The sequence below is a fragment of the Scophthalmus maximus genome, chromosome 4, assembly GCF_022379125.1.
Source record: "Scophthalmus maximus strain ysfricsl-2021 chromosome 4, ASM2237912v1, whole genome shotgun sequence".
NCBI lineage: Eukaryota > Metazoa > Chordata > Actinopteri > Pleuronectiformes > Scophthalmidae > Scophthalmus > Scophthalmus maximus.
This window is the reverse complement of record NC_061518.1, coordinates 9,206,668-9,234,521: the sequence shown is the minus strand read 5'-3', so window position 1 is coordinate 9,234,521 and position 27,854 is coordinate 9,206,668. Positions and strand designations below refer to the sequence as shown.

General features: G+C 40.6%; 3 protein-coding genes and 2 long non-coding RNA genes across 11 annotated transcripts; 2 read left to right on the top strand and 3 right to left on the bottom strand.

Moving 5' to 3' along the window:
- On the bottom strand, positions 1-7,764 carry LOC118302825 (ephrin-B2a-like). Of its 4 annotated transcripts, XM_035629296.2 has the most exons (6): positions 7,608-7,763; positions 7,240-7,322; positions 6,591-6,874; positions 4,867-4,959; positions 2,606-2,722; positions 1-1,444 (listed from the first exon to the last, which is right to left on the bottom strand). In XM_035629296.2, the coding sequence occupies exons 3-6, from the start codon at positions 6,823-6,825 to the stop codon at positions 1,053-1,055; spliced, it is 837 nt and encodes a 278-aa protein (XP_035485189.1). In that variant the 5' UTR covers positions 6,826-6,874; positions 7,240-7,322; positions 7,608-7,763; the 3' UTR covers positions 1-1,052. The 4 variants fall into 4 exon arrangements, with proteins under 4 accessions (XP_035485189.1, XP_035485183.1, XP_047187626.1 ...); XM_035629290.2 differs by lacking the exon at positions 7,240-7,322 and having other exon boundaries at positions 7,608-7,764; XM_047331670.1 differs by lacking the exons at positions 7,240-7,322; positions 7,608-7,763 and adding an exon at positions 6,973-7,112.
- On the top strand, positions 7,125-13,284 carry LOC118302831. The gene is made up of 3 exons (XR_004790637.2): positions 7,125-7,353; positions 10,721-10,827; positions 13,151-13,284. It is a non-coding gene; the product is annotated as an uncharacterized LOC118302831 (long non-coding RNA).
- On the bottom strand, positions 11,866-19,936 carry LOC118302832. Of its 2 annotated transcripts, XR_004790640.2 has the most exons (4): positions 19,501-19,936; positions 17,928-17,988; positions 16,586-16,656; positions 11,866-13,401 (listed from the first exon to the last, which is right to left on the bottom strand). It is a non-coding gene; the product is annotated as an uncharacterized LOC118302832 (long non-coding RNA). The 2 variants fall into 2 exon arrangements; XR_004790638.2 differs by lacking the exon at positions 11,866-13,401 and having other exon boundaries at positions 16,168-16,656.
- On the top strand, positions 17,642-21,495 carry LOC118302823 (prostaglandin D2 receptor 2). 2 transcript variants are annotated; one of them, XM_035629287.2, is made up of 3 exons: positions 17,642-17,997; positions 18,745-18,908; positions 19,491-21,495. In XM_035629287.2, exons 1-3 carry the CDS (start codon positions 17,838-17,840, stop codon positions 20,439-20,441), a joined length of 1,275 nt encoding a protein of 424 aa, XP_035485180.2. In that variant the 5' UTR covers positions 17,642-17,837; the 3' UTR covers positions 20,442-21,495. The 2 variants fall into 2 exon arrangements, with proteins under 2 accessions (XP_035485180.2, XP_035485181.2); XM_035629288.2 differs by having other exon boundaries at positions 17,644-17,997; positions 18,728-18,908.
- Positions 21,373-27,664, bottom strand: LOC118302826 (centromere protein Q). 2 transcript variants are annotated; one of them, XM_035629298.2, is made up of 8 exons: positions 27,384-27,664; positions 26,278-26,326; positions 25,974-26,082; positions 25,186-25,254; positions 24,048-24,177; positions 23,346-23,465; positions 22,638-22,718; positions 21,373-22,327 (listed from the first exon to the last, which is right to left on the bottom strand). In XM_035629298.2, exons 1-8 carry the CDS (start codon positions 27,486-27,488, stop codon positions 22,145-22,147), a joined length of 846 nt encoding a protein of 281 aa, XP_035485191.1. In that variant the 5' UTR covers positions 27,489-27,664; the 3' UTR covers positions 21,373-22,144. The 2 variants fall into 2 exon arrangements, with proteins under 2 accessions (XP_035485191.1, XP_035485192.1); XM_035629299.2 differs by having other exon boundaries at positions 22,644-22,718; positions 27,384-27,663.
- Between the last annotated feature and the right edge of the window lie 190 nt (positions 27,665-27,854).

Sequence of the window (27,854 nt, the reverse complement as noted above, 5' to 3'; positions counted from 1 at the left end):
CACTGTGATACCTCACCATTTATTCAGATTCAAACTTTCATCACATTCTAATCATTGTCTGCTCGCGTGTCCGTCACTTGAACCTTTTACCATTGTTGGTTTGCAGTGAGATGAGACTATAGACAAGATGACTTCTTCTTTTTTAAATGTAAGTAACAAAAAAGTGTTTTTTGCAATTTCATTTCGCAAAGACGTATATTAAAGTGTATTCAAACACATTTTTAAATGATTTAAATTGACTAAATAAAGCCATAGAAAGGAAGCTGCATTGTTTAAACAAAGATTGAGAGTGAAATCCCTTGACATTGTTTTTACAATAATAAAACCCCCATAATCCTTTTCATTTCCCCGAACAGCATTTCAAGCCAAGTTAACACACTTCAGTTACAAAAGAAGATCTAAATTTAAGTGCTCACAAATTTAGTCTGTTGGAGTGCAAAATCAATATTATTTCTTATTCCATTTTATCAATAAATTAAATTAAAAACACACAGCGGAGCTGCCACAGTGACAGGGAGAAACAACAGACTTCTTTGTTAAATAAGAACGAAAACAAACTGGCATTTGCTGATCACTACAGGACATAACGTATCCGAACACAACTACTGAATCATATGTTTTGATTTGATTTTGATTTTCCTGGTGAGTCCATGTGAGAATACGGCAGGAAAATGTCCGGAAGACTCACAGCGAGCGGGTGATCGCTTTACCCAGAAGCCACCTCTTCACCTGAATGCTCCAGAAAATGTTGGCGTTAGTGTGACCACGTCGGATTTTCCTGCCGCTCTCTTCGCATGGCAAACTCCGAAAAAAACGGCCCGGACATTTTCCAGAGTTCATGTCTGAAAACAATTCAAGACAACAAAGTGGCTAAACAGCCTTTTTGTGCACTCGGTGCAGAGTTAACCGAGCGAGTAAAAGACTGACGTTTGTCTGTCAACGGTCTGGAGACTTGAGAGCCTTGGGTAATAAATCTGTAGCCTCCAACATGTCTCCTGAAATCTATAAATATCAACACGTAAGCAAAAGGGTGGCTTTAGAGCAGCAATTCACTAGACTTTGTAGTAGACGTGGGTCGGACTCTGCGGTGTGATCTCCTGGACTATGTACACAGGTGGGCCGTAGTCGCCGCTCACGCGCTCGTAGTGACGGCAGATCATGCTGTCGGAGGGCCGCAGAGGAAACACCACGTCGCTGCGGTCCGAGCCGTTGTTGTCGCTGCTGATGCTGTCCCGCTTCGGCACGGCCAAGGTGTTGAGCGACACGGAGGCGGACGGCTGGCTCTCGGGGACACAGTGGCCGCGGCGGTGCCTCCACAGCAGCGCCAGCAGAACTACGACGGCCAGGGAGACGGCCGCACAGCCGGAGGAGACCCAAATGAACAGCCGTGTCTCCGAGTCCCCGCTGCCACCCGGGCGTGTTTGTCCCGTATCGGATCCCGCGTCTGTCGTGAGGAACAGAGGACAGAGGCGGGAGATGAAACGAGACATGGAAGAGTAACTGAGGACACGTGACATAGAGATTTAGAAACAGTTTCACTCGGTTTGTGCTCTGGTACAGTCGCATCACTTTGTGTCAGCGTGAAAAAAAAACAACCTCTGTCAAAGCTGGACACTGGAGAATATGCTCCGATCGTTAGTGTCACACTGGCAAACAGCCTCTTCTGTAATGGACCAATGAGTCACGAAGACGGAAGGTTTGTATATGAGCTGGAATATGGTGGAGAAAACAAATCCAAAACAATAAAGACTGCGTCTTGATCCTTGGTGTACCAGCAGGGATACTGTTTTTCATTCCTTTCAAAATGTTTCTGTTTGCAGATTCACATGATGACTTGGATGTAACAGGAAGGTCAAAATATTTCACTTTTCTGGAGCATAACAGGCTCTGAAATGGCTCTTTTAAAGCCTTATACCTTTCTTGCATCTTTGTGCCAATTTACCTCCCAAATTACTTAGACTTTGATTTTTTTTCCAATGTATTATTCCTGACCTCCAATACAGGACGACACAAATTCTGAATTGTTCTTACAGTGAACACATTCCAGGAAAAAGACTAAAACCAGCAAATGATCTTACTGACAAGCAACCAGAGCCTGAAATTGTTAATTTCTTCTGTGTCACAGATTGAAGAACACGTCAATGATCCACAGCATCACATGGTTTCATTTTGAGTTGACCCTTGACCCACGACGGTCCTGCTACTCATTCAAGCACCAAACTCATTGCTGAAAATAGTCCCTAACCAATGCAATATTTATTCCCGCTTGAAATGCTAAAAACTACCGAAGCCCCCTTTTTCGGGGGGGAAGATATTGAGTGTTTAAAAGTAAAAAAAATAAAAAGTAGAGCATGTATTTGTGACCTGTTTGTTAGGTTTTACATCTTCAGTAAGAGCCAATGGGCTCGGGGCTGGACGTGTGTCTCTCAATCTAACAGGGTTTCCAATTTTTCTTTCATGGAATTTGTTGATTAAAGCAAAAGCAAAAAGTATATTATTTAATCACCGGCTTTACCCTTTAAGAACATGCCCAGGTTAAAACATTTAAAAAAATATAATTATGGTCAAAATGCAAAAGGAAACACCTGTAATATTTTTTTTGTACCAGTTTTGCTTTTCCTATCGTGTCCTTTCGCAGAGGGGTCCTTGTCCTTGGACTTTGGTCGTGTGGGGGGGAACCTGGTGGGAGACTCCTGGAGAACTGAAGTTGGGTCTGAGGAGTCTGGAATGTAAAGCAGGGCAGTTCAACAGCTGACGTGAATACAATCCCAACATATGGCTTCTTGGATCACCCCTCACATCTCCTCCATTTTCATTCATCATCACCTGTTTTTGTGGAATTTTGTCATGACAAAATGCTCCTGTTGACACTAGAATGATGTTTGCCGAATTGTTAGCAATTGCCGACGGTCCCTTGGAGTCAAAGGGAGCAGAGCGTCTTTCTTCCCGGGCTGACTATTTTTGCACTGACAGTCATTCAGGCGAAAACGCATCACGGGAGAAAGTGGGGAAATGGTTTTCTAGACTAATTACACCACAGAAAGTTGTGTTTTGAGTCACAGCTGGCACTTGACTGGAAAAACTACCGCTAATGCTTTTACTATCTACACCTACACGTGTGTAGCACTTAACTCAGTTAAGTTTCTTTTCTTTCCCCATTAATCATCTCACAATTCCTCTGATTTATCTTGTGGCCATGTGGACGGGCCCAACTGGCCTAAACTGTAAAATATATACAGTAAAGTATTCAAAAGGACCCCCAGCATGAACAGCTATACAAGTATTTTGTTACTTATATGCAGCACATAATATCATATGTAATCATTCATCATTTGCCACAGGGATGAAACAAGTTATTTATTTATGATAGTTTGAGAATGTTCTGCTGTTAATACTTTTATTTAGTTGAAAACCTCATGCAGGACTTTAATTTGTGCTGCAGTATTTTCACATCTTGCTTTCTTGCTACTTTTACTAAATAAAGCATCTGAGTACTTCTTCCTCATCTGCTTTCTAAGTCTCTCAGAAGTCCCTCGAGTGCAACACTAAACTGCAGGAGTAACTCTCTGAGGAGAGAAAGGTGGCAGTTTGAAGGAAAATATGGCGGCCTGCAAAAAACAGGCAAGAACAGCACATCACAAATCACGTTTAATACGACAGGTTAATACTATCTACTGTGTGCAAATGACACTGAGCAGAAGTGCACTGCAGCAGAACCACATTTAATATGGCCTTTAAGTAAACTATAGATTAAATGAAATGGAAATAAAATAAAATTCGCATAGAGGTCCATCTGTCAGCCAACCAGCAAACTGAAGTTTACAAATTGAATACACAAAATAAGCACATGATGTGATTTTCCGAGCATCGGTAAATCCAAACATACACAGAGGGGTCGTGGAACTACTAAAAACCTTAACACGAGACTGGAAGCTGCAGTGATTTTAAATATGTGGACCTAAACCAGACCTAACCCTAACCCTGACTAAAATCTGAGTTATTAATGTTTTCTGATGGTGTTAAATGTTTTTACATGAACAGTGCATAAACACAGTAGAAAAACAGCCCCATATTTGTTGGTTTTTCATCTCTAACTCCAACTCCTGAATAATTTATGAATAATACTCCACATTTACGAGGTCAAACAAGTTCCATTTTGGGCCTGAACAGATTTAGCTTTTAAAGTCTTAGAAACATACACAGACACAAGCTGCTGTCGATTTCTCTGATCATGTGGGGATCAATAGTACACCAAAATACATCACATGTAGAACACTAATATTTACAAACCTATATATGAATATGCATCTTATTATAGAAGGTTAGTTTCCTATAAACGAATATTTGACACCGATTTAATATTGAAGTAAAAGATCAAGAAATGAATTCCCTCAGTATGCATCTGTGCGATATTATCGAGCGATGTATCCTCTATCCTGGCAGTGGATATGTTAGGAATCTGCTTAATTCAATTTTAATGTATGTGATAAGAGCAGGACATTTTTTTTTTTTTTAAAGACTACTCTGTCGGATATTCTGATGTTAATGTAGAAAAATAAGATTATTGAATGCAACAGCCAATCCAAATGATCGCATGCAAGATAATACTGACGGCCTTAAGCTGCCAGTGGTTAGAATTAGGGATTGGAGATAATTCATTATTTAATCTCCCTTCAAAAACATGAATAGATGATCAAGATTATCTGACCACTTAGTAAGTCCAGAGGTGATACTATTGAATTGCATGTATAATTACCAGAATATTGTTCCTGTAGCGTTGTTTGTCAGGTATCTGTGTCTGTGCGTCTCTCTCTTTGGATCACATACACATGCTGGCACACACACACACTAACACAAAGTACTCACTTTGGCCGACTCTCAACACCAGCTTCATGGATTTGGTTCTACACACTCCTCCATTTGTGTTGTCCAGACCGTGGAGAGCCCCTGTAGAGGTGGCTGGTAGACAGAGACGGAGGCAAATGTTGAATTATTGTTACGTTTCCACGTTTACCTTTCAGCATAACACAAGATTAATCAATGCATAGCTTAACATATTTGCAGACTGTTTCGGTTGCCAACTGTCGCATCATATGTAATTGCAGGTATGTGACTGTATGTTTCATATAGTATTCATCAAAACAAACGATGCAACTATAGTGCTGCACCAACTTATCTCACTTTTTTTTACATTCTATAAAATGTCAGGAAGCCCAATGTGACACAAACAGTCCAAACAAACAGTCCAGTGATATTTAGTCAAATAAAGAATATCCTCATATAAACCCTCATATTTAAGAAGTTTGAGTCAGAGGATGTTGCATTTTTCCTTCATAAATAACTTCAGCGATTAAACGATTATGAAAATTGCACATACCTTTATATATTTTGCAGGTATTCTAATATATATTTTTACTTTTATCTTTACATATTTAATGTAATTGTATAGTTTTTCATTACTGCTCATCTCCTTGTACTTACAGTGCTTGGTTTTTAAACATTGTTTTGTTATGCATCTAAAACACCAAAGCAAATTCCTTGTATTTGAAAACCTACTTGGCAATAAACACGATTCTGAAATTCTTGATGATTATGCTCAGTTGGTGGTTATTAAGAACATTGATAGCTAAAACTAATTCAATCTAGTACAGCGGCCCTGCAATAGAGTCTAACGGCATTAGGGTTAAAAAATAATCAAACGGATTAAAACAACAGCTTCAAAAATGACCACACCGTTGGATCAACAGCTCTTTAACAGTCCCAACGGAAAAAAATGAACATGATAACCTTCATGCAGGATTTATTGGACAACTTTTTTATTAGACCCCAAAGGTTTTAGCTTGTGTGCCTAATACTCCGCCAACTGAACGTCGTCCTCTTGTTGAATCGACTAATCGATGAATTGGCTGATTATTTCAGCTCTCGATGCAACTTGGGAAAAATAATAATATAGGAAACATGCTCAAAAAAAACACACACAACACATACACACACACACACACACACACACACCAAGAACTCTCGTTCACCCCCTGTCACTCCCACACACACACACATGGGCTTGTTAGCAGCATTTAGGTCAGATAACAACATCTCAGAGGCTACAAGCCGCGTTGCCATGAAAGCTCCCATCAAATCTGCCTGATGCTGTAAAAGCCTTGTGTGATTTGGGGCATGTAAGCCCTTGAAATCACACTGGCCTGCCAGAGCGAAGTGTGCTGTCAGAGTGTGGCGCGCTGGATGGGGCCACGTTGTCAGACTTGCTCTCCTTATCATGCATCACTTGCCACTAAGATGCTGGTTTAACCGACAGCGGTCCAATAACGAGGCCAGAGTCCTTGACTCTCATGCACACTGACAAATTGAGAGGGAGCCAACGGTGATGGCTCCCTCTTCTCCCACGAGAGGGGAGAAAGGAACAAGAAACAGTTGCTGTAGCACTGACTCGAAACACTGCTCCACCTGTGGCGACCAGCCACTGATTTGATGATGTTGCACATGTTGATATGCACTGAGACGGACACACACACACACACACACACACACACACACACACAGATGGCAGCTCTGGCAGGTCTACACTAACTCACAGGTGATATAATAGTCCCTCCCCTTGAGGAACTCCAAGCCCCACAGGTTGGGACTGAACTCTTGGAACTTGAACGTGAACTTGACATCCCGGTAAGGCTTGTCACAGTTCAGCAGGGGCGTGTCCGTCTTGTCGATTTTGCAGCTCTCAATCTGACTTCGGGATACCAGGTACACTTTGAAGAACTCCTCCTTCCCCCCCGCGGGGGCGTCCGCCCGGGGACACACAATGTCCATCTTGTCCCCTATCTGCGGATACAGGACCAGACCCTGTCCTGCGGTAAATCTGTGTGTAAGAGGTTAAAAGTGGGGGGGGGGGGGGGGAGAGAAGATAAGTGAAACTGCCAATGCCCTGTTAAATAATACAGAGTGAAAGATCATTACTTAATTATGAATTATTATTAGCTCTAAAAGCTCCAGGAGTTGGCCAACGAATCGAGAATTAAAAATCAGGTAGTAGTGAAGAAAAACAAGAAAAGGAAGCCCAGGGTGTGTTTTCAGGTTCCTGTTTTTGGAACAGCTCGATCCCAAAGAGGTTCAGTTCTAAAACAGAGAAGATTCGCTGTTTCGGTCAATTTCGTTCAGTATTTTGATAATTGCGTGATGGAATGTTTGAATCATTTTTCGAGTGAAAATTGAAAGAGTTCTCACTTGTGCAGATTTGCTGGTGTCCTCTGTCTCGAATGATAGTAAACGGAATATCTTGGCACTGCGGATCGGACAAATCAAGCAATCTGAAAGCAACACCTTGGTATTTAGGAGTGTGTGAGTATTTGACACAAGTTTCCAGCAGTCTATAGATCGAATACTTGATCAACTAATCGAGAAGAACAAAGTTGACTCACTTCAAATGATAAAGAACAGAAAAACAGGAATATACACATTTGGGGGGAGTCTGGACGATTCATCTGCTGATCATTATAATTGGCTTGCTTCGATCGATCAACGGGGTCGCGCGTACGCGTACGCGCACCGCGCGGCCGCAGAAAGTTGCGTGTGAACCTGGTTCATCCACCTACTTCGCATCGGAGCCGCTCCAGCGGACGGAGTCCAGCGTGGCGGCGCCACACCGGCAGGCGACGGCCAGCAGCACCGCGGCGCCGCAGCTCCACGCGCGTCTCCCCATCCCGGGCGGCTGCAGCGGCGGCGGCTCGCTCTCACGCAACACAGGCACGCGGCGCAGAGATGTGCGGCGCGTGCGCGTCTCCACTGGCCGCGGGTGCGCGCAGACGACGCATCCCCGCGCGCGATGCCACCGACTCGCGGCTCTTCCTCCCGCAGTTGCAGGAAACGTTCCACATTGTGCGTAATTGGCTGGAAAAAACGCGTTCGTGTGACGGAGCCCGTGTATCGAGGACAGGGATTGTGTGGAGTATTTAGCCGTCAGCTGACTTGGCCGGTCCGCCCACGTTCAGGCTCGCGCGTAACGGAGACCGGGGCTGGTTGGCACGTTTTTTTTTGCCCTCTCACATTTTGTACCATATTAACTGATACAACAAAAAAAAAAGACAGGAGCAATAAGAGCCTTTATTTGTTTGGTACAAATTGTAGAAGTTGTTTCAAATATTTTTACACTGAATTTTAAAAATGAATTTTAAAATATATACACCACTACCACGCCCCACCCACATGGCTATGGCTTTTTTTCTATTAAAAAAGCTTTTTTTCTCCCTATGAATATCTTAGGACAGGACTAAAGAAGGCACATTTAGGATCGTGGGTTATATAAACTAAATTTACTAAGTTTCCTAAGATTTTAACAGAAAAACAGATTGTTTGAATTGATGACTACTTTTCGTCTTTTTTATAATCAGAGTTGTCTTTAATCACGTCATTTTTATTGTTGTAGCTGTACAGGGCTTGGTCTGTTTATTCTTTATCATATTAAGTCAACCTAGATCTTCTCCATTTAATCACACACCAACACGCATGGCAATGGAATTTTAGGCCAATTTTATCAGGTCAAAAAATCTGAGCAAAAGATTGTCTTTAACTCGGAGTCCTCTCGGTGATGTTACCACACAAAGAAGTGGGGGACAAGAGAGCACAGATTTGACGGGTCAAGCTTTTTACTAAATCTCGCTTGTTGTTTGAAACATTGTAGGTGACAGAAGAGCGAACGCTTTGGGTCCTTCAATGTGATCAGGACCTAGAGATGATGAGTAAGCAGCAGCTGAGTTTGAGAAATCCTCCACTACATCCGAGGCTCGGTTGTGATTTTTATTTCAATGTGGATCAATACATTTAAAATCGATTTCCGGGCACACGAGTTGGGATTTTTCTTTAAAATGCGGTATATTCAGCATCCAAGGAGCCAGGGCTTTAATCTGCTCATTTCAAAACTAAGGACAAAGTGGTTTAAAGGATTACACAGCGCTTCTGTCACAAGACCAAAGCACCATGTATGACAGGCGAACTGCACAGACATGTCGGCCTTCCTGTCGACAGCAGGCTGGGATGCATGTGTTCAAAGAGCAGGCAACATCTTTCATATTTATAATTCATTTAAAACTCCTTTTTTTTTGACGTGAACAACATAGAGAAAGCAGATGCAGAGATGTTTTCTCACGTAAACACAACATTATACAAGTCCGACGCTTGGTTTTACTAAAACAAACTTCTGATACACAAACCTCAGATGTTTAGAATTGATTTTATTTCTCGGCCATGCCGCCAGCATTCATTCACGTGACAGATTCCAAACAGAACACAGATCCAGATATCAGTGGAGCAGGAACGTGCATGTTGTCTGAAACAATTAACCAACAAAAGGCGGACAAATAAAACAGAGTGAGCTTGACAACAAAATGAATCTCTGCAAATTCCTTGGTTTCACAATGATGATTTCATTTTTTCTGGTGACGAGCTGACCAGAGGTTATTTCGAATAGCTGAACTGTTTTCTTTTTCTTTGTCCCGCCCAACCAAATCAGGCTCCATGGCCTAAGGCCGAACACCGCTATGAGCGAAAGGCACAAAAAGGCAAAGATACTTGATCGTTGATAAACCGCCATCTTTCTGCGATAATGTTCTTTGGGTTCACAAGCAAGACACCACCCTATCTATATGAGCACATGGTGGACGCTCTGTCATTGTGCCGGGCAGCTTTGGTGCCTCTGGTAGTGGATATGTAGGATTTATGAAATCAGAAGATTACCTGACCGTTCTAAAACTGGCCAGCAGTGATTCCTGACCCAAATCCCATCGGAGACCTTTGGAGAGGGCTGAAATCTGCCATTGCAGAAAAAGGACTCGCGCAAACCTAACAGAGCCGAAGGGGCGGGGTTTCTGTCGAACTTGCGAAACGCTCCTGGCAAGAAACGTGTAAAGCGTGTGCTTGTTGCCAAAGGTTCTGCAGCCAAATATGAGTGAAGGGTAGAATGTACAATATGTTGTGTTTATATTGTTTCTGTATATTGCAGGTTTGTTTTTTGGTTTGTTTTCTTCTGTTCAGTAACCTTGAACATTTCCTAACTGTATAATATCCAGGTGTTGGAAAATTGGCAAATTTTATATATTCTGAATTATGTGCTTGAAATTCAGAGGTTCTGTGATTATAGAGGGATGCATCGTGCTTAAGTTTGTGTCCATCCAGACAGTAGTTTGTTTTGTGAAGTGCCCCCCAGTGTCGGCACACTGCTTCTTTCTTCATTCACCGAAGACTTCATTCTAGCTGTACTGCCCCTGGCACGGGTTTAGGATTAGACGCGCACATGACTACCTCTGTATTTATGTCTCTGCTGCAACGTTACCGAGACCATCAAATTGAAAAATACAGAGTGGAAACGCAACAGAGGTCAGGGGAAAGGTCAACCAAGCGGGCTCTGCACATGCCTGCGAAGAGATCTTATCAGCTAAGATCAGCATCTTGACAGCTTTGCGGAGGACAGAGGCCCGACAGTTCTGCTTGCGTCATATTGCTCAGTTGCCCTTCCAAAATCCTAGCAAAAGTCTGCAGCTTGTCGATTTTTTTTCTTCTGTTTTGTTGAGATCTCCCAAATTGAAGCTAATGCTAACATGTTAGGTGTATGGTCATGAACAACCCCTATCACGATTAGCATTAACCTCAACCCGGGACCAGACTTTGACGGGCGGCCCGTCGCTCCTGTGCTTACCTCAGTTCCGTCTTTCAGGCTGCGGGGGATTTCCTGCAGGGGGTGACAGACACAATGACTACCGGTGGGCGTCGAGAGATCACGTATGCATGTCAGCTGAAGTTCACAAATATCCACGAATAAAGGTCAGTAACTGGGGAATTTGTGGTAACCTAGATGACAGTTAACAGCAGCAAAAGATTGCTGTGGAGCGGATTAGGAGAAAACCGCCCTCTCATTTCGCTGAGTAAAACATGAAAGGAAAAGAATCAATCTGCTCAGGATATAATGTTCTATGTTTTACAGAACATGCTCTTAGAGGGAAAGACTGTATGATGATGCATCTCGGTCTGAAGTCGTACTTTGCAGACACGACCGAAATACCACTCTTCACACATTGAACCCAAATTCTGTCACAGCTGTAGGCTAACTATATTTTCCTGTAAAAAAAACCCCTTCTGTTTCAACATTTATAAGACTTCATTTAGACCTTTTCCAATGGCTGCTCTTTTGACACATCCCACCCTGATGTGTCGGGTAGAATCAGAAGTGTAACAGTACATATAACTAGTTCACATCTTGATGTAAATCCACAACACAGACACATTTTTAAAAGACTAAAGAAAGTGGAGGTGCAGGGCGGCTGGTGCTCTCAGTAAAGTTTGGTTACTATTGGGTCCCGACAGAGAGGTTAGAAGAAACAACAGGATGCACCGGGCGTTTAGAGTCAAGATCCTGATCTAACATGAGATGTCAGGAAGTAGGTCTGCGTGTTACAATGAAAGTTATAGGTACTGACCTGTCTCCACTTTGACAGCATTTCCTCTTTCAACAACTGGTGTTTCTCTCCGTCTTCCCTCAGTGCTTCTCTCTCTCTCTCTCTCTCTCTCTCTCTCTCGTCATCTCTCCACCCTCTTGTATTTCTCTCGTTGTCTCCCAGTCAACAGTAAACCAAAATGCGGGCTCACAAGTCTTTTATACACTCGTGTGAGTCACGCCAAAATCCCCTTCTGAATGAATGACTATTGAAAAGAAAATCACACAACAATTTTGAAGTAAGAGGCCTTGGTTCTTTTATGTAAATCACGCCTACAAAAGACTAAACGAATCCATTTCTTGGATTTAAACAGTATTTACGGTTGTGTGGACTGTGATGATGACAGCAAGAGGTTACACTCAGATAATGACAGTTTGACATCATGAATCTTTTATTTCTCCATCTTCTCAAATAGGTAACCTGCCAAAGGCTTGACAGAAACATGAGCCCAATGCATGGCTGCATTTGAGCAACATGTGTAAAAAAGAAAAAGAAAAGGAGTGTCCCCATCTTCAGTCTCATTAAAGGATTTTAAAGAAATGATAAAAAAGGATGAGTGACAGGGGCAGCCATTATGATTGTACATCGAATGAACCTGATAATGATACAGAATTCGATATTAAGGCTTGTCCGAGATCTACCTGTGGAAAATAAAACCTGTCTCTGTATCAAATTATCAAAAGCTTTTCTTCAGTATTTCCTGTCCTCACACTTTCTGCTGCTTCAAGTGGACGAACAGATAAAGAGGACTTGAACAAGTGTGGCCACATTAAGTTTTGTTGTAACAACTATTATGAAAAATGACTGATTGATTTTTGATTTGAAATATACAAATAGAAAGAGAATTCCTTCCCAAGATTGAATGCATGGTGTTTTTGTGTTCTTCGAGATGTCTCTCTCTCCGGAGGCATTTCGTGCACCCACAATTTTATGTCAAAAATACTTTCCAGCTGTGAGCACCTCCTCCATTTCCTTTGTGTATTTCAACATTGGAGAATATTACGCATCAATCACTCAAATATCAACCCTACATTGGAGAATATTACGCGTCAATCAATCAAATATCAACCCTATTTAATCTGGTTTGAAGTGGGGACACGCTGTAGGTGGTTGTAGCCATGCGAGCGAGTTATTCTCAGTTAGTATCAGTGTGCTGAATGTCATTAGTTTTGCAGGTGTTTAATCATTAATTTTTACTAGATCTGTCCCAAAGTGAATGACAATCTCTCTTGTAGTTGTTGAGATGTCACTTCAAAAAAAAAAAGAAAAAGTGACAACCTCGTGGTGGCGTTAGAGGAAAAGTCATTAGAGTTCTTGTGAATATTTAAACAGATTTTCTGGATCAGATCAGGATTTAAACCCCGGGTTTAAACATGACAACATTCTAACATGTTTGCTGTATAAGCCATCATTGAAGTCAACCGAATGCTTAAAAACACCCTGGTATCATTTTCATATCTTTACACAAATATATGAAGCATCCATTTCATACCAATCCACCACCTGCACAACATAATGAGTGTGCAGGGCAATTAAATGAAGTCGACTTCTGATTGTCAGTTATGGGAGTGTGCTCAGTGGGGGATTTTGACAGAGACCCTTTTCCACTAAATGACTGTAAACCTGCAAACTATCCTTGTTAACTATCTCAGGCGCCGCGAACAAACTGGCCCAGGATCTGACTGCCTGCAGTGTTTGCTTGTGGTAACCCAGTAACCAAGTCATACCACTCGGCTTCTGAGAAGACCAGGTGCCTCCCCGTCCATTCTCACTACCCATCCCCTCCCCCACGGTTCTCCAGCACTGACGGCGGCACTGCGGGACTCTGCCGGCGGCACTCGGGCTTCATGCATCTCACTGCCATGGACTTGGTAGTGTATGTGTTGCATTCCTGTGAGAGCCCCTAAAAGAAAGAGTCAGATCAATGATGTAGTAGTTTGAGGGAAAATGTGAAAGTACATGAGGAGGTGGGGGAAGAAGCACATCTCTGGCAGGGGGGACCCCCCCTCCACATACTGGAAATTCACAATGTGTAATATGCCAGCTGACGAGGGTTCAAATGTGTTCTGCTGTCTGGCTCCGTCACCTCTGCATTACAAATTTTAGGGAGGAAGTCGCTTTAAAAGTTTCCACTGATAATGAGAAAAGTGACATCATATTTAGATGTTCAGGGGAAAGCAGATTTGATCTTCTCGAAGGGTCAAGGAGCTGCATTTCGCCAGGCGGGCACTCATCACCGCCGTCACCTTCACTCATAACCTCGCCTACTTTTGATTCTTTGCCGGTCTACTACAGAGGAAACCAGAAAATGAAAAACCACCGTGAAAGTTTTTTTCATTAGAGCAGAGGGACTTTGCGTGTTGTATTTATGTCGAGTCAAAAGCAGAAGAAAGGACTTTCTTTTCTTTTTCTGTCTGCTTCTTCAGAGCTGAGCTCTGGTTCAGTGTTTCCACGTGGGAAACCCGGGGGCCTGACTTCACCCTGTTTTCCTGTCATATGTGGGATACGTACGAGAGGCCCGACAGACGCACAGCTGATATGATCTGATAACGTTTCCATCTCTCTGTGCCATCATCCTGCCACCGTCTGCGTGTCCTCAGAGTGGGACATACGTGGCACCACGGGGACATTTTCAGACAGACATGACACAGACTGAGTTTTTTTTGTTGTTGTTGTTGTTGCCTTCTTTTGAAGACATGTCTTATTTTCATATCCTTGCCAACATTTGTTTCAGACCCCAAACCAGCTACTGTTTTACCCCACAACAACATTTAACAACTAAGGTGTAGATAAACACTAGGTGCCACAAAGGTCGAAGCAGAGTTCTCTTTTATTGCTTTTCTTTCATAGTGACATATAAGTGCTTGGTTTCCCCATCAAAACCCCGTCGTCTAAAATTAGAAGGTTTAAAGGAAGTGTGGGCGAGCCTCAGAGGTGCATGGAAAGACCTACGCTGATTAAGATTCAATTCCACAAACTGGTTTGAATATACTTTCGATTTTCAAATTTCAATAGTGTTTGGTATACTCATATATTCATATTGTTAACTTAAATAGTGCAAGCACAACAAAATATCTCTTCTTTATGTTTAAACTTGTTTGCGTTTCTAAGGACCTGTCAGTAACACCCATACAATTTATAATAAATGTCATACATAATAGGTTTTCTATTCTAGTCTTTTGTCGTTCTAACATGTGGATGTAAAATACTAAAAACCAAAAATCAACCTCCTTTTCCCCCGCTTACAATCAGGTCTGTCTCTTTGCTCTGTTCCCGAATCTAACATTTCCCAAATGTACCACCAAAGGTAGGGCTTGAATCTATTTCCTTAAGGGTCTTACATCCTGCGTTTTTGACATTATTGTGTCTTTTAATGTGCCTCCCAAGGGAGAAAGAGCGTCGTGCCTGGGAGTGGAAATTGGGGGCAACTTGCCATGCTGCCGAGGAAGAAATAAACACCAGCACCTCTTGTGCTAAATTCAACTTCAATTTTAAAGTCCTCCATCACATATCCTAATTAAAAGTTGCTTCAAACATCTATACAAAGCCACAGGTAGAAGTGTGAGGTCAACTATTTGGACAGCTTTCTTAAAATTTTTCACTGAACATTCAATCTAAGAATATTGTAGCATTGGCATCACTATTGAGAAGAAGAGGGATTTTATTAAACTGGAAATGACAAGCCACACCTAAGTCCTTTCTCTGGCTATGATGAATCTTGAGAGAATACAGTTTGCACTGAGAGCCAATAGTCCAATACATTTATAATATAAGGAGTCATCTGGACTGTGTGAAGGGACTAATTTTGTCTATGTATTCAAATGTATTTTCTGTGTCATTGCATTTGGTATAATTACTGTAATACAATATCAGTGTAAACAGAAGGTCCAGGATTCTCACCATACTCAGTGAATCGGGGTATGTATAAGAGTATCTGGCCAAAAAAAGGGAAAAACTTACGTAAATGTCTTCAAAGTAGGAAGAAAGAATGCAGGTTTTTAAAGATTTTGAGGTGTCCAATTATATTATATATATATTTTTCATGCTCAATGTCGTGACATTACACAGTGCAAATATGTAAAGTTGTTCCCACATCACAGATTAGTGTCATTACAACTGGAAATGCCGTCCTTCAAAAGAACATCAGTTTATATGAATGTGAAACTTGTATTGTAAATTACATAAATTAGGGTCAGTATTCATAAAATAATTTTCAACTGCTTCTGATTATGCTTACAGCTTAATTTCTGTGTTTGAAAGACATCAGCCCAAAACAAGTAAGTAGCCAGTTCGTTGTTTTATTCTCGTTTAAGTTATTTTGCTCTTGACTACCAACCACCACATCATAGCATCTATCAACTTAAATACTAAGAGAGACTGAAAAGGCAGCATTAAGTGACCTGCATCTGAATGTTTTATTCATGAGGATAAAATGTTTGGGATTGTCACATGCACTTCGAAATCATAATAAATGTGTAAATCTATTGATAATGTTGAATGGCCTGCATCGCTATGTGATTAAACAAAAATAAACACATTTCACAGTGTAACTAAAGTGTCTGTAGCAACACAAACACGTGTTTAAACTTAATTCCGATTGCCTGACTATCAAATTAGGTTGTTCAGTATTTGGTCACTTTATATCTAACTGATTAATAGTCAATGGTGGTGCCAACTGTAAATGAATAGAAATAACAAAGAAATTGCATTTTTGTTTTTGTGAATAAACAAATGAACTAATAGTAAAATAAAGAAAGATTATTTTTAACCCACATTCATTCTAATAATATTGATTATGTTTGTATTAATGGCAATTGAATTAGCTTAAAAGTGACTGACTAACATATTCTTCATAAAAACTGCTTAAAACTTCTCAGTAGACAAACATGAAAGACATTTCAGTACAAATCAAATGTTGTTGATGTTTTATGCCATTAGTCTTCTATATCCTAAACACCCAAATCATTTAACGATGCTCATGTACTTATTTGTGTTTAGGTCCAGTCACACTAAAAAACTTTGGCCTTAAAAAAAGCAAAACCCCATCTAATTCCCCAAAACACATTAAATCAGAAATCACTACTTACAGTACATTGCCTCTGTTTAGCGTATGAGCAGCACTGCCATCTACTGGTGAAGATCAATTATGGCATCATCACTATAAATGTCAAAAGGGGCGTTTTTTTTTAAATCACAACACAGCGGAAGCCAGAAGTAAACAATGACAAAAAATATTTGTTTAAATAAAGCTTTTGAGTACGTTTGGTGATGTTTAACATATTCTTATTGCCATTATAAATTCCATGCGATAACAGAAAAACCTGAACATTGCCATTATTCCAAAAGACAAATTAAGGTCAAGATTCTATAGCATTTAAAAGATCCTGATTGGATTCATAGGCCATGTGAAATTTAATAATGTCTTGCACAGCAGCTAAGAACCTGAGATCAACACATTCCCAAATTTAAAATCCATTCAGCAGAACTTTCATAATTTGGTGCAGAGATAAATGAAGACACCGTATGGGGATACGTGATTTGTACGATTTTTCAATGGTCATCGTAAAGATTTGCACACAAAATATATATTTGTAGATGATAGATAGAGATTTTAAGCACTTCTAGTATTTTTTACGGAGTTTAAAAACACATGATGATGCCATCTGCTGCTCTTTGTTGCATAAAACTAAGCTCCCGTACAGACTTAGAATGAAGCAAAGCACAGACCTAGAAAATTAAAAAGGCTTATATGTGGGGGGGGGGGGGAACCCTCCCAAATATGATATTTACTGGTGTCGTGGAGTCTAAAGATGCTGACTGTGAAATTGCAACATTGTCGGTTAGAGGATAGCTGGGAGATATTTGTTGAATTTCATTCACTCCTCCTCCCCTTACTTCCTGTTTCCTTACTACATGGTTTCATCATCTACAGAGGAAAAGGTGGCAAATTTGGAAATTGTCAGATGAAGATTCTTCAGCTGATTCACAGTGGGTGTCAATGTTTTGTCAACAGAAACAAGCCGAGGAATACAGCAATACATTGGAGAACATTAATGTACAAATGCGAATTACGATTCCTTGCTGATGAGAAAATTTTATAAGAATCATTATTACTTTTTTCAATTCTGTATGGTTAAAAAAGCCTTTCCACCCCAGTTAAAAATATTTTTATAGGAGCACAGCAAGATTATATAAGCCTAAATTGCCAAGGACAACAAAGTTATACATTAATAACTTTGCTCTCTTTGCCAGTTTATGCTTGCAAGGTTAATGTGTGCTTGGGCAAAACAGTTCGACACAGGAAATGGCTTTTCATTGGCTGAAAACTAATATGATCAAATGATTGTAGATATGTTTTTACGAAACAGCGTGTTGCAATCGCACACAGGAAATACGAGAGCAAGAGAGAGAGAAGCTGATAGTGCTTACAGCAGCCCGTGGGCACACCTTTTCTCTGGAACTCCTGCTCAGCTTCACAAACACAAGGAATCTAAAAGAGGTAAGAAGCAAAAAACATTAATTGACAAGACACAGATTATGTAAATTCTCTTTTCCTAAACTTCTTCGTCACCATTGATTCTAGAAATCGGGAATTTTACAAGCTTTTAATCATGGAACCAGAAATTCTATCAGTAGCTTTGGCACGGGTGGGCGCTGCTACCGTGTGGAGTTGTGTTAATTAACATGGGCGTGTTTGCATGAATGCTGATGTCATGCCGGCTGCACACCAACAGGCCCAGTCTAGATGTGGATTCATCCAGGGCCCCGGGGCAGCTATGGCTCCAGGAGAAGAAAAATCAAGAATCCTTTCTCTTTAATCATCACTGTTAATATTTAAATATCACACCTGACAGTGCTGTGTACTTATGTGAGTGTGTGTATGTCTTGACAATGTGAGGTGTCAACTGTTGAGGGGGGAAAAGATGGTCCTTGTATGGTTAACCGTTGAACTGTCAAAGCTCAGGTGTCAAAGCTTGGGATAAACATATGTTTACGCTTACAGAAAAGCAATGCAATGTCCTCTTAAATGATAAAATCATTTGTAGGCAGAGATGCAACGAATCCTTTTTTATCAGATGTAAAAAAGGAAGTCTGTGGTGTCACGTTGCCGTTTGATGTGGGCATCAGTGGGTCAATCGCGCATGTTGCACATTTTCCACCTTTATAAACGCTTAATGGTTCTGATTTTGTAGTGGAATTTTATGTATGCATCTTTGACATCATATCAGTGTCTCCTGTGTTTCAGCTCATCTGCAGTTTGATTTGACCTCAATGGCCAACATGAGTGGGACACAGTTTCCTGTCTATGCAGTGAACCAGCCTCTGTCCAGCACAAACATCTCCAGCAGCTCTTGGCAATTAGAGGCAGTCAGGGGAGTCCAAATCACCGCGACCCTGATCATCTTTCTGGTGAGAAATGCCCTATGGCTCCAGTAAATATTGTACACTGGCCCTAATTATGACATATAATAATAGTTGGGATTATGGAATTTTGGGGGCCACAAACATTACCTTGATTTGGGCAACATAATGACAAAACTATTTATATATTCTCCTATGCACAGCATTTTTACAATCATGAACAATTATTTTTTGATATTAAACAGGTAAATATATCAACAGCTACACATTATGGAGATACGCGGGGACTATTTCTTGGCCAAGGGCAGTGATTTCCCGGGTGTCTGGGGAACACATCGTCAAAAAATAACAAAACTTTTACACTTTGGTTGTTCTGATTTTAAAGACAACATATATTTTCATTACTGAACGTTAGACACATGTTTTTACCTTAAGACAAAGCCAAGCTAGTGGTTTTGCTCTCTTTCCAGTCTTTATGCTACGCTAAGCTAACTGCCTGTTGGCTGTACTTTCACATTTATTGAACAGATATGAGAGAACGAGCAATCTTCTCCCCCAAAATTCTAACTATTTCTGTTCAAAGTCAGTCATCTGGATCTAATAGCCAGCTGGTTCTCTTGGCTCCTCAAGGTGGGCATACCTCTGAATGGTGTGGTGGTCTGGGCACTTGGAATACAGAGTCACAGTCGTCTGGTGCGCAGAGGCAGCGGTGGGGAGACGCGTGCTGCCAGCAGTTTCCGTGTCTATGTCCTGAACCTGGCCCTGGCCGACTTGGTGCTGCTCCTGCGAACCCCCCTCATGTTGGGCTACATCGCTCACAATTACAGCTGGCCGTTTGGCCGTGTCTTCTGCCACCTCATCATGTTCTTGCGAGGCCTGGGGCTGTACGCCTCAGCCTTCCTCCTCTGTGCTGTGGCCTTGGAGCGATGCCTGTGCCTGCTGAGGCCTGTGTGGGCTCGACTGCGGCGGCCATCCTGGGCTGTTCCTCTGGCCTGTGGCATCTTATGGCTGGCAGCCGGCATCATGTCTGCCCCTTACTTCTACAGCGCTGTCCTGTGGGAAGAGAACGGGACATACCAGTGCCTGGAGAGTGGGACTTTTGACAAGGGTCTGTTTCTTACAGAGACAATAGGAGGTTTCATTTTGCCCCTGACGGTGTTCCTGGGAAGTAACATGGCTGTCTTACTCACCATTCATATTCAGCAAACAGTGCCCCCAACACCCACCTCCTCCAGCATTTTAACTGCCCGCAGGATGACCAGGATGTACCATGTGCTGTTTTTCACCATGCTCTTCTTCCTCACCTGCTGGGTGCCCTATTTTGTTTGTCGTTTCCTTCGGGCCTTGGTCGAGGGACGCCCTGATTGGAGAGAGATGTACAAAGGAGCCATACAAGGCGCGTACATATCACTGTACTTGGTCTACATCAAGAGTGCTCTTAATCCTGTGCTCTATGTATTCGCTGCCAGAGGCTTGGGCCGCGCAATCAAAGCGTCAGTTGTCTCCACTATTGAACGACTTTTCAATGACGACTCCACCGAGTCCATACGAAGAAAGTCACTGAAGAACTCACGCGTGTAACGGAGGTCAACCATGTTTTTTAAATCAGTCTTTTAAACATTATCATTTGTGCAAAATGGAAAATGTCCAAACTACTACTTTTAATCGGTGGACTCCTCCATTAGTGCAAATTGCTCGCATACGCCAACGCCAAAAATGCAGAGACTGATCTGACTGTGACTTGAAGTGATCCTGGTTTGAATCAGTTTGTCTGAACCCGCTTCGGCCATTTTACCATGTAACAAACACTTTCTGACCAGAGATTGGCAAAACAAGTTTAATTTAAAGGCTTGGTTTGATGGTGGCAGCAAGCATAAAGTGAACATTTTAGAGTGAGTTTTTCCAGACAGAGAAAACTACAGCACCACAGTTATGTGCTGAAGGACAAACCCACAAACACCTCATCAAACAGTGAAATGGCACTGTTTTTTCTCTACTATCAGAAGAGAACAAGACGACTCATGGTCAGTTAAACTAGATGACTGAAGACGCCAAAAAAATGCCGCTTTTGTTTTTACATGCTGAAGGCAGGGTCAAAATTGGCATGAAAATGAATTCATGAACCATCTTGCCTCTCGGTTCGTGGGCAGGAAACAACTTCTAGGTAGGTATGACGTCAAAGACCACATATTTCAGTGTCACAGATTCAAGGCTCCAGGGTAACCGTTGTAATATGTGTTCCACTGAGATTATACACCGTTATGTTCGCATGTAGTGTTTCAGTATCAGGGAACAGATAGTGCCATTGGTCATGCATGCATGAGATCACCATGTTTAAATGCTCGTTTCTGGTGGTACCTGTACCTACTGAATAACCCATTGAATGGGTGTCTGTAGATGACAAGGCACAACATGCTGAGCAGGAAGTAAACATTTAGCAGGGTTTTATTTTATTTTATTGTGAATGTATCGCATTCGTGGCTGGACTATATTTATGCAATGACGGCTTCACTATTGTTTTGTTGTTTATTAAAAACACACCCCACTCTTTCATTGTTAAAAAGCCAATTGATGGCACCACTTTAAATGAATTTACTGTTCACATTAAAACATTTATAAACAAAAGTCAAATATATTCAATTGTGTAATTTTGCTACAGAAAATCATGCAGTCAAAAAAACGACGTGCTTGTTAGTATGGATATGGAAGTTTATATAGGTATGAAGAATTTAAATTATAAACAATCAGTCTTCTCTGCAAGAACAATAATTAATTAATGTAGATGTATTATTTTAGTATTTGGATTCAAACGATGATAGAAGTTGATCATCTGAATGTTCTTTCCACTCAAAACAAATGCTTTCAATTGAGTTATAATGTTCACATTTAACTTGCTGAACTGAAAGCAAAAAAACTGGAGAAGAGACGAGGAGCAACACTGAGTTTCTGCCACTTGACTGCATTTCAAGCAATTATTTACCAATTTACAATTTTTTTTACTGTTTTCCCCCAAAACTTAATCAAAATCTTATTGTTTACACAACAACTTTTATTAGTACTACTACTATTGGTACCAGCTTTGGAAATTTTCTGTAATTTGTCAGGCTGAATTTTCTTATTTGCACATGCTCGACAAACCCACAAAGTGGAACAGAGTAACATTAGGACTAAGTAATATTTACCCCACACATCAACACTGCACACTGCTGACACATGTAAACTTACTCTGTTCAAAACATTTTTTTCAGAACTGTGTACAAAAACAAAAAAACAATAAGACTTGGCTAGGTTCCTCCTGAACACGGTGCACCGCTGGTCGTGGTGAAGCCAGTGTTAAACAGCTGATCAACGTGTCTGTATGCATGTAGAAGCAGCACCTGTGCATTCTGGATGGCTTCAGATTTCTGCAGAATGTCACCCAGTCTTCGTGCAGTAGCCTGAGAGTCACTGTCAGGTATCATCTTTCTCTGCGGAACAGAAAAAAATATTCAGCACATTTCTAGCAAATGTGATTTGACCCGATAGACCTGTAGTTTATAAGATCAACCCAGACACAATATAGGACTCCAGATATCATGTAATCATGACTGCAGAGAACATGTGAAGACTTTCCTGTTACATTGTGGGAAGGAAGAGCCAACCGAGACGTTATTACCACATCTTATTCAGAAAAAAGGGAACATTATGAATGCCTCGGAAACTAAAAATGGCTATTGTGCAAAATCAAGTCAAGCACATTGTAGATATTGTGAAAAGAGAGTTTTGAGCACCACTTACACTCACCTCTGGTGTTGTTTCATCTTTTTGCAGCGGGTGAGGCGGAAGGCTAAGTATTGCTTGTTCAGATATCTGTAGGCTCTGTGTGAACAAAAACAGGAAGAATCACTTTATCTCTCCATATAATTGTGAAGATAAGTGAAAAACATAGAGAATAACTGCTCTGTTCTGCTTTTATGTGGTCTGAGCATGTTATGTTGAGTTGTTTTCTCAAGAAGTAACACGTTACATCATCCCCCATGTATTAGCCATTTCACCATGCTGTTCAACTGAACCAACAAAATGTGTTCCGTCCTTTTTTGGAGAAATGCACTCCAAAAGAAAGAATTCTGATTCTGGGTAACCTTTATCTCTTCTTTTTTAACAACATAACCTTTTTTCATCCAAACAAAATCGAACAAACAGTGTAGAGAAAGTGATCTGTTAAATAGATTCAGTAGATCAGCAGAAGAATGAATAAATGGAAATCCAAACCAATTATTTGCTATTTAAATTATCCTGTTAAACATTTGTGTTTCCTGCCTGGACATTGGAAACAGGCAGGAAACATATATGCAAACTTAGAGCTGAGAAATAAAAATTCTACCAAGTTTAAACCAATAAACATCTCTTATAGGGCAAAAATACTGATGCAAGAATGATGGGCCACATATACATTTTCGTGATGTGCTTTTATTTTATTTTTAAGTTAGTGTGACTATATTGCACCTCTTTAGACTTCTCCTCCTCTTCCTCCACCTCGTCTCTCAGTGCTCTGCATGTCTGCTGTAAAGAGACAGTCTGCTCCTCTACATTCTCCAGAGCACGGACCACAGCCCTCAGGTCTTCCTGAAAACTCAGACAACATGAAAAATATAAAAACACAGACACTATTTCCTTATAAATATTATATACCCTTTTAATACACTGATTTCCACCCATACCTTATGCCATTTTCAAGATAGTTGTGCTACAGGACAGCTAGAGTAGCAGATTAAAAACATATGTATGTAATTACTTATTGGATTACCTTTCTGTTTATTGTTTTTGGGGCCACAGCTAACGATTAATTCCATAGTTGAATAATCTGCTCATAGTAAATAAAATGCCACAACATAGTGGAAAATGCCAAGAGTAAGGTCCCGGAGGCTGAGGCAAAACCGATAAGAAAATGCTACAAGGTTTAAACCAATTAACAATCTCTTCTCTATATGACTTTCTTTTTTTTCAGGTAACAAAGCAACATGTTTGTTTTGCTAAAGAAATTATTAAAATTTGATAACATTTAACACAAATTTACCTAATTGCTTTTCTGTCCAAAGGCAAATCAATTAATAACAAATTGTTTCAGCACTAACTGCAAAGTAAAACCAAGATCACTGTGAAACTACCATAGCTGTACCTCCCTCCTCAGACTACAGTGTTCTTCACCTCCAGTGTTTCCAGTGTCTTCTTTCCAGCCACTGCCTTCTTGGTCTCCTCCTGCTGGCGGTGAGATGAACGCTCCGAATCTTTTTGTTTCTGCCCTGGAACTCTGAGATCTGTGCATTGATCAAGGAACCTAAAAGAGTTTGCAAAATACATCATCATGTCACAAATTGTGACGCTATTGATCAAAACTGACTGTTGATTTTTAGTTCAGTAGAATTTGGTTCCCTGCTAATTAAAGTAGCTGCTATGCTTTGCTGTCTAGAGATAATGCATTAAAAATGTTATATAGTAAGTAACTGCTGATTTACTCAACAGAATTACTGTTAAATTACTGTACTCGTTTCACTACAGTTCTTGTATGCATTTCTTTTTATTATAAGAGCTCAATATATATCAAGGAGATTTCTGGTTCGTTTACACATCAACAATATGGTCAGTGTATGGCGCACCAAGACAATCTGCCTGTTCCCGGTCTCTGTAGTATATTTAGTTCAGAGTAATGTCGTCATCTCCCCGCCACTATGACACCTCGAGAGAGACTTCATCATTGTTGTGGCTTGCCACAGACAGATTGACCTTGCTTGGTGCCTGAGAAGACTTGTCTTAAAAGATTCTCAGGGAAGGATAGACAAAATCCACGACAAGAAGCACAATGTTATTACATCGACAGCATTAATCAACTTTTGTAAAACCAGTTTTCGTATTACTGAACTAATTTGTTTTTTTGGAGCAACTCTGGTTTGTGAAATGTTTACAGATCATTTACAGATATGTAATCACTATCGTTACCATTCAGATGTGGTATCCTTTACTGGTAGTGTGTTTAGCTCACTGCATAGCTGTGGAACGACTTAGAAATGTACTATATTATAAAAGGAAAGATATGAAAATATCACACACATTCCTTTGTTGAGATCAAAAGTTAAAGCCAATCCATGACTATCTTGAACACAGTAATGCTTCGTAAGTCAACACTAGAAGATAATTAATTCCAGAAAAATCTACCTGCTCTGCTGTGTAATGCAACTCACCTGCTCCCCACCATTAAAAGTGTAACTGGAGGAGTTAGGGTTAGTAAATATATAACCATTAGAAAGAGGCTTCATCTTCTTCTTATTTGCATCTTCAGTTTTTTCACCTGTTTTTCATCCTGTTCAGATGTTCCTGGCTCTCTTTCTTCTCTGTCCGCCTCAAAGCAAGAGTAGCTCTGTTAACACAGCAGGAAAAAAGTGTCCTTACAATGTTAATTTTGAATATTACGCAAAATTACTTTTGGTATTAACAGATGGAAGGGTCCCAATTTGTCAATGGCTGGGGTGGTTAGTGTCAGAACGATGCGTGACAAAAATGTAATTACCTCATCCATTCTCTATCTCTTCCACTGGATGTTGACCTTTAATTTTTCAGATGTTTTGACAGGATAACAAAGACGTGTTTTTGGAATGGTGAACAATCCCAATTAAGTACATCCCAGGGAACTTCAAAGACCAGTTGATCAAGGCGGTCTGTGACTATCCAAGATGTTGTTTTACTAGTAAACCTTTAATCTAACACACTGTCTCTCTTGAGAGATGGTTCTATAATGAGCCATCTGTTTTCGCAAAAATGTCGCCTCTGCAAAATCAACCTATCAAACTAGATAGGGAAGTACACAGAGAAGTTTTGGAAGGCAGACTATTTTCAGTTAACCGTGTATTTCCAACACCTAATTTTTAAAATCGATAAATTTTAAAATATTATACTAGATTTACATTTGAAACAAAGTGTGTTTGCTGCAGGACTAATTTTCATTTCCTTTTGTTTCAATAATCAGCAAAATGTGTAATCTACACAAACGTTTGCATATAACTAACTGTGTCAGCACATAGATAGGTGAGAATAAGTAATGGTTTACAGAGTACCAATAAGAGCGTCACAGAAACTCACAGTACTGACAAATCCATGATGTTCTCCAGAGCAGTGATGGAGGACCTTGGTAACAGCTGCCAGTGTTCCTGCTCTTTGACTTTCTTGGGGACCGAAGATGAACCAACAGCTACCAACGGACACAAACAGACGCAAAACAGAAGAAAAACAAAAGACTAACATCAGTTCGATTGCTTGGCTTTGTGGAGCAAACCCACTGTGTCGTGAACCATTCAGTGCCACAGTGTGTCATTGTCCCTACATGATCGAATGTGTTTACAACTGAAGAAGTTGGACACAAAGGTGCAGACAGAGCTGCTCGTACCTTTCCTCTTCTGTGCTGGTTTTGGCTGGCTGCTCTTCTCACTGAGCTCCTGGCCCCATAGTAAACACATAATAAAGCATTAAGAGTTGTTAACAAGTTAACAGGAGACTGGCAGGTCAACGGAGCCTTCAATGAGTCAAACATCACTATCAAATAAAGAATACATAATAAAGCAAGAAATTACATGAAAAGAAATAAAGCAAAGAAAAAAGGCTGCAAGAGTACAGAAATTATCACGTAAAGACATTAAATATATTGCACAAATGGATGGCTTTTTTGTTCAGTTTCACTGTCCATTTCCTTCATGAACACAAAGAAATTAGTTTTTTTGTTTGTGAATTTACATTTGTGGATGTGGAATTTGGCAATAAGTAGGATCACATTGATAAGGTAAAAAGCTCTTTCATCCTCATTATTGTGATCATAAAAACTAAATAATAGATCTCTATACTAAAAAGTAGTAAAGGTATTCACATCTTTCCACAGTTTGTATGTATATTCACAAGACGAAAAATTAATGGGAAATAAGTTTCTGGATACGATTCACGGAAAGAACAATTCACATTGATGTCACTCTTAGTCTTGTGAAAAAAAAATCTTAACAGGGTTCAAATCTATGGTAATTTATGAGACTTGAATGATACTTCTGTCACATGAGGGTTAGATGTGTGGTCCCACGACAACAACCGTCTTCCTGGTTACACCTGATCATATGTCTGAACTAACCAATCAGAAGCTAGAAGGCCTTCGACTGAGGTAAACGTGTGCCTGAAGCACAGAGGCAGATTCAGGAAATCATTTTATCCACTTTAAGATGCCGATGTAAATAATACATCACAAACATGCAAATAATAACTGTGAACATTGTAAATGTATTTTAAATATATTAACACAAACATATACATGATCTTCATTTCTAAACCGTACACTTCTTTTACTTAGTTAGAATAAACTATTGTGGAAGGGACCACACTTTAACCCAGTCAATGTTACTAACAAAGTTACTGCAGTAGAACACTGCTGTGGGAGTAGAAACTGAGCTGTGGTTGAAACACCACAGTTTTACTAATAATACAACACGTCATTTTGGAGTTCATATATCTTACCTGTTTCCCTGTTGCACGTTTCGTCGTCACATCTGTCGTTTTTCTCTTGTTCTTCACTTTAGGAACATTTGATGCCGCTCGGTTAGACCCTCGCGCGGGTTTCATAGCTGCTAGCTAGTCAACGATACCGCGACTTTCTTTGTGTCAAAGAAAAACTTCGTCCTAAAACAAGTGCCATTCACGTCAGACTACAGCTGTGTACATACTGTGTACATTAGACAGATCACTGGTCTTCAGCTGCCGAGCTACGCTTTTCGCGCTGTTATTTTCGAATAACGCGCATGCGCCAAACTTGGTAAAGTTTTACCCGGAGCAGGGCACGTCAGGCAGCTGTTGCTCTCAGGCTAAATTCATTTCACCACCGGTGCTAAACGTCAGATATTGGCGCGGCATAGTTTACCCTGAACTTAAATGTAGTAGTATATTGAATTATTGGCAAAAACAAGTCTTTAAAATAGCACAGATTAACTG